At 45.1% G+C, this 17,639-nt stretch overlaps 1 protein-coding gene across 2 annotated transcripts in view; it reads left to right on the top strand.

The window, feature by feature from the left end:
* Positions 1-17,639, top strand: part of LOC127577209 (phospholipase A2 group XV-like) — a 39,802-nt gene that overhangs the window by 11,722 nt on the left and 10,441 nt on the right. For both annotated transcript variants that reach the window (XM_052028195.1, XM_052028194.1), the window contains exons 2-3: positions 2,984-3,140; positions 13,324-13,442. In XM_052028195.1, coding sequence (XP_051884155.1) covers positions 2,984-3,140; positions 13,324-13,442 — 276 coding nt within the window. The remainder of the gene's footprint in view (positions 1-2,983; positions 3,141-13,323; positions 13,443-17,639) is intronic.

The raw sequence follows: 17,639 nt of genomic DNA, 5'->3' as shown, positions 1-17,639 counted from the left end.
TTTTACCAGTGTTGTTTGAGGAATGAATATTGGCCAAGGTACCCAGAATAATCCTTCCCTCTGCCCGAGAGCGTCAGGAGGTCTTTTACTTCCACCCAAGAGGCCAGACGGAGTCTTGGTTTGGAGTCCCATCCAAGAGATGGCTGCACCCACAGTGCATGTGATGATCACTCTGTGCTACACTGAGGTGGAAGCCTCAAATCCTGTGTTCAGAGTGGAATTTGAATCCACAGCCTTCCCACTCCAATGTAAGCAAATCGAGCCCCAAACTATAGCTGACCCTGGATATAAAGTTAATTCCCCCGTTTATCTGCAAGTGATATTTGTCATAAACAAAAAACTCTTATGCATTTCCACTTTTTGAGAACAAATTGAGGAAAAGGTCCAAAAAGAGTTGAAATCCCCTTCCCGCAGTATGTACATACTGATCATCAGCAAGGGTTGAGAAGCGTGGCTGTGAGACCACTTCCTTCTTATGAAGCGGGTGCATAGGAAAAAACAATTCTTAACTTAGCCCACTGAGGCTGGGTGTTGTTATGTGTGGATCATCTCTAGCAGGGCCTTCTACGGAAGACTTCCTTTGTGAAATGTGTTAATATTGAGACTTCTTAATTACTTTCTTTCAGTTATACCCCAGAAGTCCCAAAAGGCATTGAATTTATTCCAGATTTTGCATTGTTTGACATTTGCTAGCAATGCAAATCGAACATTCACTTGGTTTCAACAACTTGGTCAACACAGACATTTGCATCTTGAGTAATCTTTAGAAACTGGCCTGCTGAGTGTTTCCAATCTTCTCTGGTTTTGTTTCATTAGCCACTTCGAGGAGCTCCATTTTCTCTGCTGCCTTGTTGCTCTTCCATTCTTGTCTGACCAAGTGGAAGAATTCCTGGAATCTGTGCTTTAAAGTTAAAAAAAATTCAGAAGGAGTTGCTCAAACATTAAAACTTGTAGAAGGCTCTCCTTGCTGGACTATAATTAGTCAGAATGTTTTTAATTTTGGCAGATTAAGTCTGTTTATTTTTTAATATTTTAATTTTAATCCAGTTAAAATTTTTCAGAAACGCACAAAATTCGGGTTGGGTGGGTAACCTATTCAAAAGCTTTATAAAATCGCTTGTCCGAATATAAATTCTAAATAGGAATAAATCATAAATCTTGCATGCTTTAAATCATTGCTTTATTTCAGCAATATTTCATTTATGAACAAAAGATAATACAACCCAGGTCTGTTGACTCTATTCTGACAATCAAGTATTAATGAATCATGATTACTTGCAATGGGAATGTTGTATTGTCACTGCGAAGTGTGAGGTGAAATAGGCTTTAATGATTGCATCCTGCCAAAAATACATCGGCTCATTATTACAGGTTCCGTCCAGTAACATGCCAACTATAGGCACTGCATGAACAGTGAGCCGCGGTTCAGTTAGAAGCACTAACTCCTCTGAGATATTCATTTCAAGTTCCATAATCCTGAGGGTGCTGCACTGTTGAAGGTGCCATTTATCGTATGAAGCAACGAACAGTCAGCTCTCTTGGGTGGATGTAGAAGATGCCATGACTCTGTGTTGAAAGAAAGGCAGGGGAGCTTTCTGCAGGTGATCCTTCAGTGTCACTGAGACAGATTATTGGGTCTTCATCGCATTGCTACTTCCTGTACAATTGATGGTGTTTATTCCTTCCATTACAACAGTGACTTCTCTTTTAATTAAATAAAAGACTTCATTGACTGAAGTGTTCTTTGAGAAATCCTGAATTTGTGAAAGGTGTTTTATGTGCTTTTTTTAATTTCCAGAATCTTTCTTTAAAAAAAAATTAAATTCTCCAAATATGGGATTTGAAATTAGGTTTGCAAGATTTGGCCTGCCCTGTGTATTGGTTGTTTGGCGAGATAATCGCCTTGGTGCAATCCAACTGGTGATACTGCGTCCACAAGGACGTACACCTGCCCTACCCCTCAATACTGCTGGAGTGACGATGAGCCTTAGCTGCCTGACTCCACAATTCTGACCTCCTGCTGCACCAACTTGCCTACATCTTTGCAACAACCTACTGGACCCGAACCCTGGCCTCTCCAGCACCTCCCAAAACAAACATAACGTGGGTTCATCCTGGACTTTGCTCTTTGGACCAAGTAATTTGCAGATTGCGCAAGGAGAAACTCGATGGTGAGGGGTCCCTCACTGAGATTCCAGACCATCCCCACAAGTGTTAAAGAGCCAGTAATGACAAAGCAAAATCTCAACTGGAACTCTAGCTTCCTTATCTTGCAGATTGCGCAAGGAGAAACTCGATGGTGAGGGGTCCCTCACTGAGATTCCAGACCATCCCCACAAGTGTTAAAGAGCCAGTAATGACAAAGCAAAATCTCAACTGGAACTCTAGCTTCCTTATCTTGCAGATTGCGCAAGGAGAAACTCGATGGTGAGGGGTCCCTCACTGAGATTCCAGACCATCCCCACAAGTGTTAAAGAGCCAGTAATGACAAAGCAAAATCTCAACTGGAACTCTAGCTTCCTTATCTTGCAGCACTCCAGAAAAAGGATAAGACAGGCCCTTTAGCAAACTGCCTTTCCCCTAATGTATAGAACTGTACTTTATGATGCATTTACCTGCCATGTAGTGCGATATTAAGTTTGGATGAAGCCATGTTAAATCAAATATGGTAAAATTTGTATTTATAATCACCGGCAACGGTCTCCCAATTGTACATACGCATGTCCTGAGGTTAACTTATGACGAGCAGACCAAGTTGAGAATGACTTTGGATCAGTACACTGAGTGTGATCAGAGGAAGCAGGGAAAGGCTGCATGTCTGCTCTCACTGGCCTCCGCAGACGTGGGGCATTAGTTGTACGTTGTGCACTGGTTCCTTTTCCACTCACCTGCATCAATGTCGTCGTTTTAGGACGGAGCGAGTGAGCTAATGCTATCCAATTGATTTGATTCTTGGCTGTAACTTTGTCTTGGAATTGGTCAGTTCCAGGTGACCTGGGGAACCAGCTGGAGGCGAAGCTGAACAAACCTAGCGTGGTGCACTATCTGTGTGCCAAGAAAACCGAGGATTATTTCACCCTGTGGCTGAATCTCGAGCTGCTTCTGCCTCTCGTCATTGACTGTTGGATCGACAACATGAGGTAAGGGGCAAATAGTACTCGGTGCATGCAAATTTGTTCAGTGCTGACCGATTTACGAGGGTGGCCTGGTATCAGTTCATCCCTGGCAGAATGATGCAGACTGGGAAGCTGGTCTCTCATCGGTTCAGTGTGTGACTAAACTCATGTTGCTGAGGTGCCTCCTCAAGGAAGCAATGTGCTTCGGGGGGTGGGGGGGGGGGGTGCGAAAACAAGCTGTTGAAGGAACTCAAATGGTCAGGGTGCAGCATCTGTGGGGGGAAATGGACAGTTGACATTTCAATTCGAGACCCTTCATCTGGACTGAAGGAGAGGCAGCCAGTGTGAAAAGGTGAGGGGGAGGGGTGGGGTAAGAGCTGTCAATTGATAGGTGGATCCAGGTGAGAAGGGGTTGATTGGCAGGTGGGGGAGGGCAGGGTGGAGATAGACAGAGGCTGGGCCGGTAAGAGGTGGAGGCAATAAAAGGCTGCGGATTATAGAACCTGCTAAGAAAGGAAGGTGAGGATGAATCTTGTAAGGGAGGTCTGGTGGACAGATGGGAACAGTGGGAGGAGTGTGGGGGTGATGGATCAAGTGGGGGAGGGGACAGAAACTGGGAGATGGGGGGTGCTGGGCTGGGGTAGCTTGGAAAGTGTCTGTGAGAGGGCCTGGGTAGACCAGAAGTGGAGAGAAAAGGACAGAGGGGGAGATTTGGACATAAAATTATAAACTCTGCAATTCCACCTCTTGCGTTCCTTCAGATTCCGTTTCGGGCGTAGCAAGTCCCTGCTACTTATTTTTTAAAAAGGGATGGATTCTCGACCTCGTTAGCACTCCCACTTTCCGTCTAGACCATCATGTCATGCACAGCGTGCCACTAACCCGGTGAGATGGAGGGAGGCACAGCGGTGAGGTGCACTATCTTACCCGTGTGTTTAAGGTGAAATCTGGTTAAGTATCCTTAGAGGTAAACCTCGCTGCAGTCCACTGCTCCCCCATTTTCACCTTCTCTGCCCCTCTTCCAATCCCCCTCCAGCCAATCACCTTTCTTTGAGGTAGAATATAGATTGCTTGGTTTTGCTACTTGCTTTTCCTTGCTAGCGGTCTCCTGCTGCTACCTGTCAGTGGGCACTTGCCCATGTGTTCACGATGACCTCGATCACTCAGCCCAAACTAGGGCCTTCTATCTGTCATCTCCCAGACCAACAGACCAATGAGGACAGGGCTAGACCAACCCATTCATCATTAGCCTGGTTTACACTGGCACATTTCATTGCTGTGGTCTAGATTTGTTTTTGTCTGTATTTGGTTAATTGGCACTAACTGGACAATCAGATTCAAATTGGTTTCATTCTTGCTTCTGTGTATTTTCCTTCTGGGCACCTGATTTATCTTTCTCACCTGGGTGGCCATGGGTGGAGCTCAAGATCTACTGAAACACCTGTCCCAGTACAGCTGATTGCAAGGATACAACCTGCATTTAAATGGTACTCTCTGTGACCCCAGGAGAACCAAATTGCAGTACAGCATGGTCACCAGTGTGTTGTTTGGGAATATGGGCATTTCCCCTCCCTAGTTGCCCTTGAAGGTGGCGGTGAGCTGCTGCCTTAAACTGCTGCAGTCCTTTTGGTGAAGGCAGCCCCAAGGTGCTGGTAACTAATTTCCAGGGACGGTGAAGGAATGGCAATATATTTTTGAGCCATGGTCATGTGGGGTTTGGAGGGAAAGCTGTAGGTGGTGGTGTCTCCATGTGCCTGAATTGTTTGTCCTCCTTTGTTAGAAAGGTCACAGGTTTGGGAGGTGCTGTCAGAGGTGCAGGGCAAGTAACTGCAGTGCATTTTGTAGATGGAGACACAAGAGACTGCAGATGCTGGAAACTGGAACAAAAAGCAAACTGCTGGAAGGATTCAGCTGGTTGAGCAGCATCTGTGGAGCCAAAGGGATGGTGGACGTTTCGGGTCCAGAGCCTGCATTAGGACCCGGGGCCTGGACTTGAAACGTTGACCATCTCTTTGCTTGACCCACTGAGTTCTCCCAGCGTTTTGTAGATGGCTTGGACTAACTCGGTAGCCACAGTAGTCATGAGAAACAGCAGTTCGCCATTCAGTAAGAATATGGATGACTGATGTTTCCCAAAACCTTTCCTTCTCCTTTTGACCAGAAATCTGCCCATCTTGGCCTTGAGTGTGTTTAATGTTTTGGTCCCCACAGCTCTCTGTGGTAGAGAATGTCAAAGATTTCAGGACCCTCTGAGAGAAGAAATTCCTCCTCCCTCTCCATCTTAAGTAGTCTTGTGTTTTTGGTCAATAGTGACCAACCCCTCCAAACACAAGCATGTTGACAGTGGAGGACTTGGCAGTGGTCATATCATTGAATATCAGGCGTAGCTTTTAAGATTCCTACTTGTTGGAGATGGTTTTTGCTGGAGACTTGTGACAAGTAATGTTCGTACCACACTTATCAGTCCTGCCTGAATGTTGTCCCGGTCTTGCTGCATGCAGGCAAGGACTGCTCCATTTGTTGAGAAACTGGAACTGTGCAATCACCAAAGAACATTCCCACTTTGGGTGAAGGAGCTGATGATGCGTTGGCCTGAGACACCACCCCGAGGAACTCCTGACGTTGGAATGAGTGACCTCCAACGGCCACACCCTTCCTTTGTGCGAGACACGACTTGGGCAGCCCAGGCAATACTGAAGTCAGTGGGCATGAAAGAGAAAGCCAAGCATTTACATTAACCCTGTTTTTTTTAATATATATTTTCCCCACGTCCCCATCAAATCCCCCCAGATTCTACCACTCACCGACACAAGGGGCAGTTTACAGTGGCCAATTAACCAACCAACCCACACATCTTTGGGAAGTGGGAAGAAACTGGAGCACCTGGGGGGAAACCTACGCAGGCACAGTGAGAATGTGCAGACTCCCCACACACAGTGCCCGAGGTCAGGATTGAACCCGGATCTCTGGTGCTGTGAGGCAGCGGCTTTAGCGACACCAGTGTGTTGCCCTACCAAAGCTGGAGACGGGCAGTGCTGGCAAAATGTAAATAGATAATCAGTGATCAACTTCTGCTGGCTGGTGTAGACACTGACCCTTTGCTGAGAGCAGACTGATTGCTGATCAGCTTGACTGGATTTGTCCATTTTACTGTTGCTGGGGGTGGGGTAAGAGGGGGCTGACTAGATGTCGCTGGGGCTGTTTTCTGTGTTGTTAGGTTGATGCCAGCGTTGTATCTTTACTGGAACAACTTGGGTAGGGATGTAGCTAGTTCTGAAGGCCAAGTCTTGAGTACTACAACCTGGATCCTGTAGTCAGTGCTCTTGGCCGTTTCTTGACATTGGTGGTGTGGAGTGAATCCAGTTGGCTGAGAGTGATCATTTGATGGTTGGGATCTCAGGAGGAAGTCAAGAAGGATCATCTGTTCATCACCTCTAGCCGAATGTGATTGCAAATACTTCAGCCTTGTCTTTAGCACTTGCGTGCTGGGCCATATCAGGGATGAAGTTGGAGATGTCTCCTCCTGTTAGCTGTTTACTTGTCCACAACCATTCCTGACTGGAAGTGACAGGACTTCAGAGCCTCGGTCTGATCCATTGGTTGTGGCATTTCTTAGCTCAGACTTAAGATGTTCTGTTTTTGCAGATTAGCTCATGTATCGTACTGTGTTGCAGCTCTTTTGTAGGCATGTCTGGTACTGTCCCTGGCACGGACTCCTCGTTGAATCAGAGGTTGCAGTCTTGGCTTGATTGTGAAGATGGTATGAGGAATGTGCCAGGCCATGAGGTTACAGATCATCAGAATGTGCATTCCTACTGCTGCTGGTGGTCCATGGCACCTAATGGGTGCCCAGTTTCGAGCTAACAGATCCTTTCAGAGTCTATCCCACTTCGCACAAGCGTAGTGCCACACAATACTGTAAAGCGTACCGGCGGTGTGAAGGTAGGGCTACATCTCAGCAAGGATGGCCACTTACAGTAATGCAAATGTGATTAGATGCATCTGTAATGCAGAGATCGGTGAGGATCAGGTTTCCCCGCTCCTTTTGACTTGCTGGGCAGCCACTACAGATGTTGCCTCACAGGCTATGCCCTTCAGGCTGTCAGTGATTCTAGTGCTGAGCCACCCCTGGTGGTCAGCACTGGACACCTTGCACCCTCTGCTCCTCTCACTGCTTCCAGGTGCTGCTCAGCGTGAGGAGCGGAGGGAGGACAGTAGATGGTAATCAGGAGGGTTCCTCGTCCATGCCATAAGACTTAATGGGGTCTGATGCCCATGTTGAGGGTTCCTAGGAGCCTCTGTGTACCAGTATACTGCTACACCAACAGGGACAGGACATAACCAGAGATGGTGATGGAAGAGTCTGCCATGTTGGCTGTTGGATATGATTCTGTGAGTTTGACTGTATCAGGCTGTTTTGTGAACAGGAACTCCCAATTTGGGCACCAGTATTCAGTTGTGTGCAAGAAGGGCTTTGTAAGATTGACTCGGCCGGGAGGGATTTTTGCCTTGACTGGTCTGCTATTTTGTATTCCAGCGGAATGGTTTGATATAACAGAATGCTTGCTGAGCCATTTAGGGTGGGGATGTGAGAGGCAATTAGGTGTAGAAAACCTGCCAACAATGTGCACATAACAAGGTCCCACATCAATAATGCACTAATGATCATTTAACCTGTTGCAGTGGGATTGCTTGGGGACCCTGCGGTGCAGCATAATTGCTCGCCCAACTGTCACCGTGCACTGGGGAGGACAACTTATTGACTGTGAGGGTTTTATAACTAACACTGTGGATGGGCCACGTCGGTAACGTTAGAGCAGACCTCCACTGTTGTCAGTTATTAACACGAGATTGTCTTCCTGCTGATTCACACGGATATGAGATGTGTCCACACTATAGACTGCTATCTTGAAATCTATAGCTAAATTACAGATATAGTCACTGTGTGAATGCATCTCGAGCATAATTCTTGAAGTATGAACAGTGCTCAACGTAGATTTATAAAGTATTTTAATTTACTCTCTTATTTTGTAAACATCCAGTGATGCTCTGCTAATGAATATTAACAAACTGTTCTCTGCTCTTACTGGAATTAAGCCATTTTCTTTCCTTACAAACATCAAAGGAAAGTATATTTTATGAAACCGGATTCTTTGGCATATGCTAAATTCCATCTCCATAGAAACCAGAATAATGGACATTCTACAGCAGAGGGAATCTGAAAGTGAAATGCATTCAGTCCTTTAATGTCCCCCTGTCATAAAAATTAATATTTTGCTTCTGCATTATTTACGAGTGAGTTGTGTTCGGTGAAGCTTACAGAGCAGCCAGCTGCCTTACTGCGCTGATTCTCTGAGGCTTCCTGCTCCTGCCGCTCCAAATGCATGATTAGTTTAGTACCATTATAGATAGGCAGGGTCTTCCCAGTTGGAGCTAATAGGGTAATTGAACCAGTCACGCTATTGCTAGCTTTTTTTTGATGAAGTCATGCTGAAGATATTAAACAAACTGCTTTTTGACCAGAGATCTGTGTTGATAAGACTGCTGATTGTCATGTGGTTGGTCTTGTGCTTCAGTGATAACCACATTCTGCAAAGGGAGGTGAGGCTTATCCCGAGCCATAAACATACCAAGTATTTATTATCTGTCAAATACAGAAACTGAATGCTATAAAAATATTGACACAAGGAATTTCTTAACAGTGACAAGGTCAGGGAAGGCCCTGGATTGGGCTGGGTTGTGAGATTGTGCTTGGTGTTTTTTCCCTAGAGGTAGTGTTAGGCAGACAGCTTTTTCTCTCCCTTTCCCGAGGTAAGCGAGACCTGGTTCCCATTGCTGATCCGGCAAAATAAAACCTGCTTTCGAGAAAGCTCACGCGTTCCACAGTAGCCTGCAAGGAGTGGGAATGTTTGCCGTGACGGAACGGTATCCAGTCCCATTTGCGATTCCACGAGTAATAAAGCAGTGCCTGGTTGCAGCAAGACATGGGCAATAGTGACTGTACCAAGAGAGAGTCTCACCTGCTCCATTGACATTCAGGGCTGTCACAATCATCGAATCTCCCATCATTGACCAGAAGTTGACTGGCCCAGTCACACAAATGCTGTGGTTAAAAGTAATATAAAGGCTGGGTGTTGGATGGCAAATGATTCATCTCTTCACTCCCAGCAGCATTTACACCCAACCACAAGCCAATGTGATTAAAAACCTTCTGTATTTAGCTGGATGAGTGCAGCTCTGAGAACACATGTTCAACACTATCCAAGGTCGAGCAGTTTGCTTGTTTTACACTTCATCCGTCACCACAGGTGGCCACTCTGCCAGCCACCAGTGCAACAAACACCTCGCAGAACCTAAACCCCCACCACCCTGAAGGACAAAGGCAGCAGTTACACAGGAATAGCTCATCATCAAATTCTCCAAATCATGTACCATCCTGGCGTGGAATTCCACTGCCACTCCTTCATTGCCAGAGACGGGAGGAGTTTGGAAAGGGATACCGTTCATCACTGGATCAAAATTTTGGGGCTTTCTATCTAACATCACTTTGGGAGTACCTTCACCACGTGTACTTGAGCATGGTAGCTTCACCACCATCTTCTCTAGGCCAATTAGGGATGTATAGTAGACGTTGGCCACCTCAGTGGTTGGTTACAGTCAGTAATATAAGAAGGAATGACCAGATACTCAATTGCAGAAGTGGGTTTTAAGGAGGGGCTTTGCATGAGGGATTTTGAGTTTCTGGGAAATGGACCAAGACTGCTGGCGCTAGGAAAGAAGTGTGGGTTGTTCAGAAACCAGAGTCGGAGAGATGTAGAGTCAGAGGTAAGTGTTGGGGGAGGTTGGTAATAGGGAAGTGGTATCACCATGGGCAGGTTTAAATACAAACAACATACTAGAATGATTGGTGGGCTAGGTGTCTGTGTAGGTTGGCGGGGAGAGATGTAGTGGGCAAACTGGGTTTGGTGCGAGGCAATGACCTGTGCTGAGCCTGACTGGAGTGACTGACAAGCTGGCTGATCCATGCTGCATAAAGAATGATCACTGGTCAAAGTATCAGGTGGCTCGGTCAGCTATCCTGGGCTTTGCAGAGCTGAGAGTTGATGGGATTAAAAGAAGTGAACAGGAAAGGAGCTCTGTGCAACCAGCTCCTAGAAATGAGCATATGAGGAGATCAGAGGAAATGGTGAAAGACAAATCAGTAATTAAGGCTGGAGGTATTGCATTATTTTGTGAAGGATATAAGGAAACGTTCCCATGAAGAAATGGAGTAACTCATTCTTTCCTTGTTCCATTGAAGCCATTGAGGCCTCTGATATGATTGAACCATTGTACAAAACCACGAGCTTACAGAAAGGTCGAATGAGGGATAAATTAACAGCCAAGCAGATGATGGTGCAGAGCTCAAGGGAGAGAGGTGACCTACTAAAAGCTGTCCCAATGTCTCCTGACCTGCAGGTTTCTATGGTTCATGATCCAAAATGATTTAAACCAGTAAGTGGTGGGAATTTGGACTTTGAGCAGGGGAGAAGAGGAATGACGTTTGGGGCTGTCAAGTTTGAAAGATATATCTGTATTTATAGAGCACCTTTCACTCTGGGCATCCCAAGTGCTTTACAGCCAATGCAGTGTGGCCAGTGGGGAAATATGACAGCCAATTTACATAACCAACAGTGCAATGAAGAGTAGAGGGTCTTATATTAATTGAGTGATAAATATTGCCCGGCTTTCCCAGAGCAGATGGAACCACACCAGCATTTGTATTCCCCTGAGAGGGCAGACTGTGACTTGATTTGACCTGTCTAGGCAGACAGTGTAGTACCCTCTCTGTGTCTGTCGCAACAGCCAGGACCTCCCAGTGGCCACCAACTTCAATTCCACATCCCATTCCCGTACTGCCACGTCTATCTATGGCCTCCTCTACTGCCACGTTGAGGCCAGGCGCAGGTTGTTGGAACAACACCTCATATTCTGCCTTGGGAGTCTCAAACCTGATGGCCTCAACATCAGTTCCTCTGATTTCCGGTAACTCCGCCCTTTCTGTTTCTTCCCCTCACTCCTTTCCGGTCCTGATCAAGAGTCTCGACCCAAAACATTGACTGTTTATTTCCCTCCGTGGATGCTGCCTGACCTGCTGAGTCCCTCCAGTACTTTTTGTGTATCTCTCTGTGTTACAGTGGGCTGTCATCCTAGACCAGGGAGCTGAAGTCTCAAATGGAACATGACCCACATCCTTGTGGAGGCGAGTGCAAACAACCATTGCACAGCTGATGCACACATGTTGATGACCACAAAGATGCATTGAGAAGCTCCAAAACTTAATTTCCTTTTTGAGCTGGCAGACATGTTCTCTGTATATAAATTTTTTAGCCAGTAAAGAGAGTATCTGTGAAAGAAGCTGCTGAGTCACTGAAGTAAGCAAGGATGAGGCTTTGTGACAAAGTCTGGCTTACCACGCATTGACCAATCCAACAGTGCTTTTGTGTTTCAAAATGAGTTACCGGTTAGGTTGGAATAGTTAATCAGAAGTGATGACTGCAATTATTCTTTGATTACGTATTTAAAAATTACAGCATGTGTTAAGCCAAGCTCGAGTCATTTTTCATAAGACCTACTTGTATGTGGGTTTTTGAAACTATGCTTTGGAGTGCTGGATGTCATTATAACATTATTACGAAATTTAACTCATAGATTGTGACAATCAATCAAAAATATTTCCAGTGGTAGGGCCTTGAATGGGTAAAATAGATTGCAACCTGATGCAAGGTTCTAGATTCTACAGATTTCACATAAATTTGGTGTTCTGCAAGTTGACTGGACAAAACCATGTAAGCACAACGCAAACTTGAAGCTTCTCACTGGGAGAAAGACTTGGGTGGCACAGAACGTAATGTCTGAAGGTTTATGACTTGTAACTTGAGGTTCTCACGAAAGCAGATATAGAGGCTTTAGACACACTGCTGGATGATGAGGTATAAAATTGTTCACTGTCTCAGTGAACAACAGTGAAGTTTAACTCTCTGGTTAAACTTTGCTAAGGAGGAGAAAATGGAGGAAACAATTCAAAGGATGGCCGCTAAATTAATATATCTTAAAAAGCTTCAAAGCCTTTACCTATGTTGAAGTAGGTTTTTGAGGCAATTTGACTGAAGTCATTTCACAAAATCTTGCAGTGTCATTAAGGCAAGTAACTGCACGGATTCTTTTTCAGAAAAATGATCCTCTAAATTTGGATGGTTTAATTACAAACTCCCCTAGAGATTGCTTCCAGAAATACTAGTTTACCAATAATATGATCTTACCTCATGTGTTATTGACATATTTAGCCATTTTGGTGAATACATATCAAATATGTTGGCTGTGTCAGTGCCAGTAGCCCCATCACCTGTGATAGAATCTCTTGTTTCAGAAAGTAATTTTTCATGAGCTGATGTTTGTTCTTAGTTAAGACTTTTTTCTTCTACTCCACTGCAGGGCAGTCTCAAATAAAACTATCTTTCTGATGATAATAAAGAGCAGCTCTTTTTCTTATAAAGAAACCATTTACTGCAGACTATCTCTTATGATACCAATATGCACGTTTCTCCCTTTGGGTAAAATGTGATGGCTTCAGTAAGAAGGTTCAGAATGTCCCGTCCCCTGCTTGCTAATGCCCTTTTTCCAGATGTCAGAAGATATTGGTCAATGTAACGGCTAAATGAATGTAACAACATCTTCTCTGATATGCAATTTTCAAGCACAAAGTCTCATTTTTTGAGGAGGGGCAAATTCTGATGAATCTTCATCGCTATTATGAAAAAGTCTAAAAGGATGAAATTCCATTTGACTGAATTCTGTAGCTTTCTGCACTAAGAGAAACTGAAGGTGACTTTTAAGTGGAGATGACTGACAGTTAAGGTTCCATTTAATGGCTGACATGTACTTTTGGCTGGTTTGCTTCCATCAGCGTGAGAATTTGCCTTCAAAAGTAAGTGAGCAAATGCCCTCAACATCAGCCAGAGCCTTGGGCAGTGACAGGTTTTCAATCTACATGTTGGGCAAAGGTTCAACTCTGCTTTGACAATCTGAGTCAAAGCAGGATTTAAAGACTTCAGAAATGTTGAGGTGTTGGGGGGGGCGGGGGCCAAGGGCTTTAAGTGAGGAGATGAGGAGGCAGCTGGAAAAAGAATGTGATTCCTTTTTAGTTTGGTCCTGTTTTTGTTTGTAGGCTTGTTTACAACACGACAACCAAAACAACAAAAACCCCACCTGGAGTTGACGTGAGAATTCCCGGATTTGGGAAAACCTACCCGCTGGAATTCCTGGATCCCAGCAAAAGGACTGTAGGTGAGTTCATTTCAATGTGGATTGAGGGATTGATGTATCAGCCATTAATGTTTTTTAAAGAGGTTCTAGATTGCCCTTTGGGATCTATTGGGGAGTATAATTTGCCTGGACTTGTATAAAGCACAGGCCTGGATCAAGCTTTTTTTTTTACTTAGCTTAAAGCTTCTGTACTGTGTCATGCTGGTACTGGTCGGGAATTCTCAGGGAAAGAAGCTTGAGCAGCAACTATATTGTTTGCCAGTGGAGCACTTCCAGTTAACTTGCACACAGACACATCTTTGCTCAAGAGGAACAAAAATTTGCCCGTGGGCATGGGCTTGTGTATTAAATGTGAATGAACAGTATCAGGAAGCAGCCAACGTCCTAGCAGGATGAAAGACTTTCATTTCGAAAAGGGTGCATAATTTCAAAATTTTCTATTGTCGTTTCCAAGTTCTGTTTTATTGCTGCTACTGCTTTAGAAGGATGTGTGATGCACCTTAAAATTATTTGAGCATTGGTCCAGGGGTTGCAGAAATTACCAGGTATTCTAGTTTGTTTCATGGAGTCCGAGTGCACAGACTGAGAGAGACGGAAAGAATGACCCCAAGGTGCAGGGAACCAAGAGACATGAAGCTGCTGCGAATGCAGAGTAGCATTTAGAAATAGTTCCTCTCGTAACATCCCAACGAGCTACACAGCCAGAGAAATGCTTTGAATGCCATGTAATGGACAGAATAAAGTCAATTAATCTAGACCGCATGGGTCTCCAATCAGCAGTGAGCTGTTTGGCTGTTGTGGAGGGAATAAATATTGGTTGAGTTTCCCAGAGACCGTTGGTGCTCATATTTGAGGTGCTGGTTTCAATCCTTTCCCTTCACTGAAGAGATCAGGCAGATCTCGTTCGAAAATGGGAACTCCAGTAGCATGGCAGTTAAATTACTGGACCAGTAATCCATTGGCCTGGGCTGATAATCTGGAGACATCAAACCTCACAGAGCAGATAACTAATTATAGTATTCTAGGATCAGTCAGGGGAGGGAGATAACTACTGCAACATCAATCGACCAGGTCATAGCAAAAACCCAACTCACTTATGTTTTAAGTGATGGAACTGCCACCTGGACTCAGTCTGATCCACTGAGGACTTCAGACTTGCAGCTCAATGTGTTTGACTCCTCGTGCCCCCTGACGTGGCAGAGAAATCCTACCTTGTATCAGACTACAGTGTTTAAACGATACAAGAATAAAACTGGATGGGGTCAGGTTTAAAGAGCAGCAGGTTATGGAGGAGCCCAGAGTTAATCATGTTAAAGACGCAAATTAGGGAGTAGACTCTCACTGAGAGCTTTGTACTGTAACTGTATACGATTGCACATCAATTGCCCCAGTTTCCTACAAAGATAGGAATGGGATGGTACTTTTGTGCATTCTTACCTCACTCAGATTCATTTTCTAAATGTCCTTCAAAATATCTTAAATCAGTTTCTCTCGGGCAATGAATGTCCCTTGTTCCATTATATAAATAAATGTAATGTGCTTGTGAGTGCCTTTTGCTTTACTTCCTCCTCCCTGTTTATAGTTGAGAAAACCCAATCTCTCACGTTTCTTGGGCTCTTAAAAAAAACACCAGCTATTTATTGGCATCTTGACTGATGTTTTTGTTAAGTTCCTCTAATTGAGAAGTTTTGTTTCAAAATGACATTGCCCTTCCACTATTTCTGAGGAAGGTTACCAGTTTGTGGGCAACTCTTCAGTGATCACAATGATGCAGGACAACCACAGTAGGAAGAGTTGTTCAGCTCAATCTGGTCTGATGAGGAAGACCACGCAGCCTGGTTACATGGAACATAGAGCAGTGCAGCACAGGAACAGGCCCTTCAGCCCACAATGTCTGTGCCGACTATGACGGCAATTTAAACTAACCCCATCTGCCTGCACGTGGTCTATATCCCTCCATTCCCTGCCTATTCATGTGTCTGTCTTAATGTTTCTTAAACATTATTTGTCGGCTCCCACCACCTCCCCTTGCAGCATGTTCTCTTTGTACTCCCCCTCTCGGCATCTTTAAAAAAAAATTGCCTCTTTTCTAAACCTACCCAGTTGTGATAATGGATCATCAAACTGAAATATTAACTCTTTTTCTCTCTCCAATGATGCAGCGTGATCAGCTGAGCAAGTTTGTGCAACTGGTTTTTGTTTAGTTTAACCGTTTTAAGTCCTGGTACACTTATGTTGTAAGGTGCCCAAGCTCATTTTAGATTTCCTTGTTTGCAGAGCCCAGAACTGAGTGTGTCTCCAGTGAATGAGGCTCTGTAGAAATTACTGCCTCGTACATTTCAACCACAGTGATAAAAGGCAACACCACCCAAGGCTTTTTATAGCTGTTCACTATAGTGCCAGGCACGCCTGAATGCCCAAAGCCATTTGCTCCTGCACATCTTCTACAGCATCCCCACTAAAAAAAAAACATATTCCAATTATCCCTCTCCTAAACGAGAATCTCCACATTGAACCTTCAAGACCCTGACTTTGATCTGGAGCAAGATCCTTGAAGGTCATGACAATTTCCCCCTCCTGCACTCTCCACAATCCCTCCCCACCCCCTGCTCTACTTCTCTGAAAGCACCACTATTGTCATCATCCGCACTCCTGAATCTCCTCTTAGTGGCCCAAGACGGGTACTGTAAAACGATACTTATTGATGAGCTATTCAACTGTGGTGTGGGGCCTCAGCTTGGCTGCTCCTTATTCAACTGCAATGCTGCCATTTGCAGCACACCTTCCTCGCTGAGCTGAGAACGGCCGACCCAGCACAAGCTGGAGATCTGATCTTGTTGGGGCAATACACCTTCATCTGCTTGTTAAGCAACGGTGTTCATTTTGATAGGTTTATTGGTGCTGTGGCAGTGGGGTCCAAGGCAAACCTGGTTTCACCCACATTAACTGGTTTAGAGAGAACGGGCAACTTGTATTTCATATTCTGGGCAGTTGTTCTTAACACACCCAAGCAGGTTTGTACAAGCTGCCTGCTAAAGACCCAGGTGGGAGTGTGAACAGTCTCAACGTGCCATTAAATTCAGTAGCTTCATTTTTATATCATGTCAGAAATGTATTTTATTCACAAAATATGCAGTACATACAATTGGTACATATCTTTCTCTGCATTCTCTTATGTGGCATCAAAGCAACTCTCGTTTCCTCAAACACTGCACCCGTGAAATGTTTGAGAGGCTGTTACACAAGGCCTAGCCCCTCAGTGTCCGGCAGGACCCCAGACTGTAGTCCTTCCCCACAGAGCTTTTGTAGAGGCTGCGCTGAACTTCAGTCCATCTCTCAGCAGGTAATCCTGCACTCTGGAATATGCCAGCTAGCAGCATTCACTTGCACTGGAAGACCAGTAGGCTTCAGGCAGACCAGAGTGTGCCTTTCACTGAGCTGATGATCTCCCAGCAGCAGTTGACATTTGCTTCTGTGTGTATCCCAGGCCACAGCCCATGGATCACAGAGTCCTCTGTTAGGTAGCTGCTCAGGATGAACCTCAGCAAGAACCATTGTATCCTTTTCCCGACCTTGGCAAGCGCACCATCCACAAAGAGGTAGACGATCCTCTCATCCACACCGCAGCCATCTCAAAGGCAGCATGCAGTGGAAGGGAGCCTCGAGTTGAGTAGGAAGGATCTGATGGCGAGGACCACTTTCACTACCAGCCCAGTGAGGTCTTGGTGCTTGTTTTGAGTTCTGACAATAAGGAATTCTGCCAAATGTCTGTTCAGGGAACCATCCCACAGGATTCACCATCTTCTCCCTCCCTTTTCACACTGACCACTACCCAATGGGCTCTACCTCTCTGCTCCCTTTAAAATGTCCTTCATATAACATGCCCCCAACCATGCATTTGGTCAGCGACCCAATCTCCCATTCTGTGCCTCAGTGTCAGATTTTGTTTGCTGATACTCCTGTGAAGAGCTCAGGGTCATTTTACCACACCGAGGCCACTGCATAAATGCAAGTCAGTAGAAAATAAAACCATGCCAACAGCTGGATGAATTGATTTGAGAAACTCAGTGTTTACCGAGTGGAGTTGCTGTCCTGTTGTAATAAATTCCTGCCCAGGATGCCTGGAGCACCACAGTGTGGTGGAAGGGTCATGAGCCCGTGACGAGTTAGGCTTTTTCTGGCTGTACCCCAGAGCTCTAGCAAGCCTGCAGATTAACA

Source organism: Pristis pectinata, chromosome 13 (assembly GCF_009764475.1).
Source record: "Pristis pectinata isolate sPriPec2 chromosome 13, sPriPec2.1.pri, whole genome shotgun sequence".
Lineage (NCBI taxonomy): Eukaryota > Metazoa > Chordata > Chondrichthyes > Rhinopristiformes > Pristidae > Pristis > Pristis pectinata.
The sequence above is the reverse complement of the archived record's forward strand: the minus strand, read 5'-3'. Positions and strand labels throughout refer to the sequence as shown.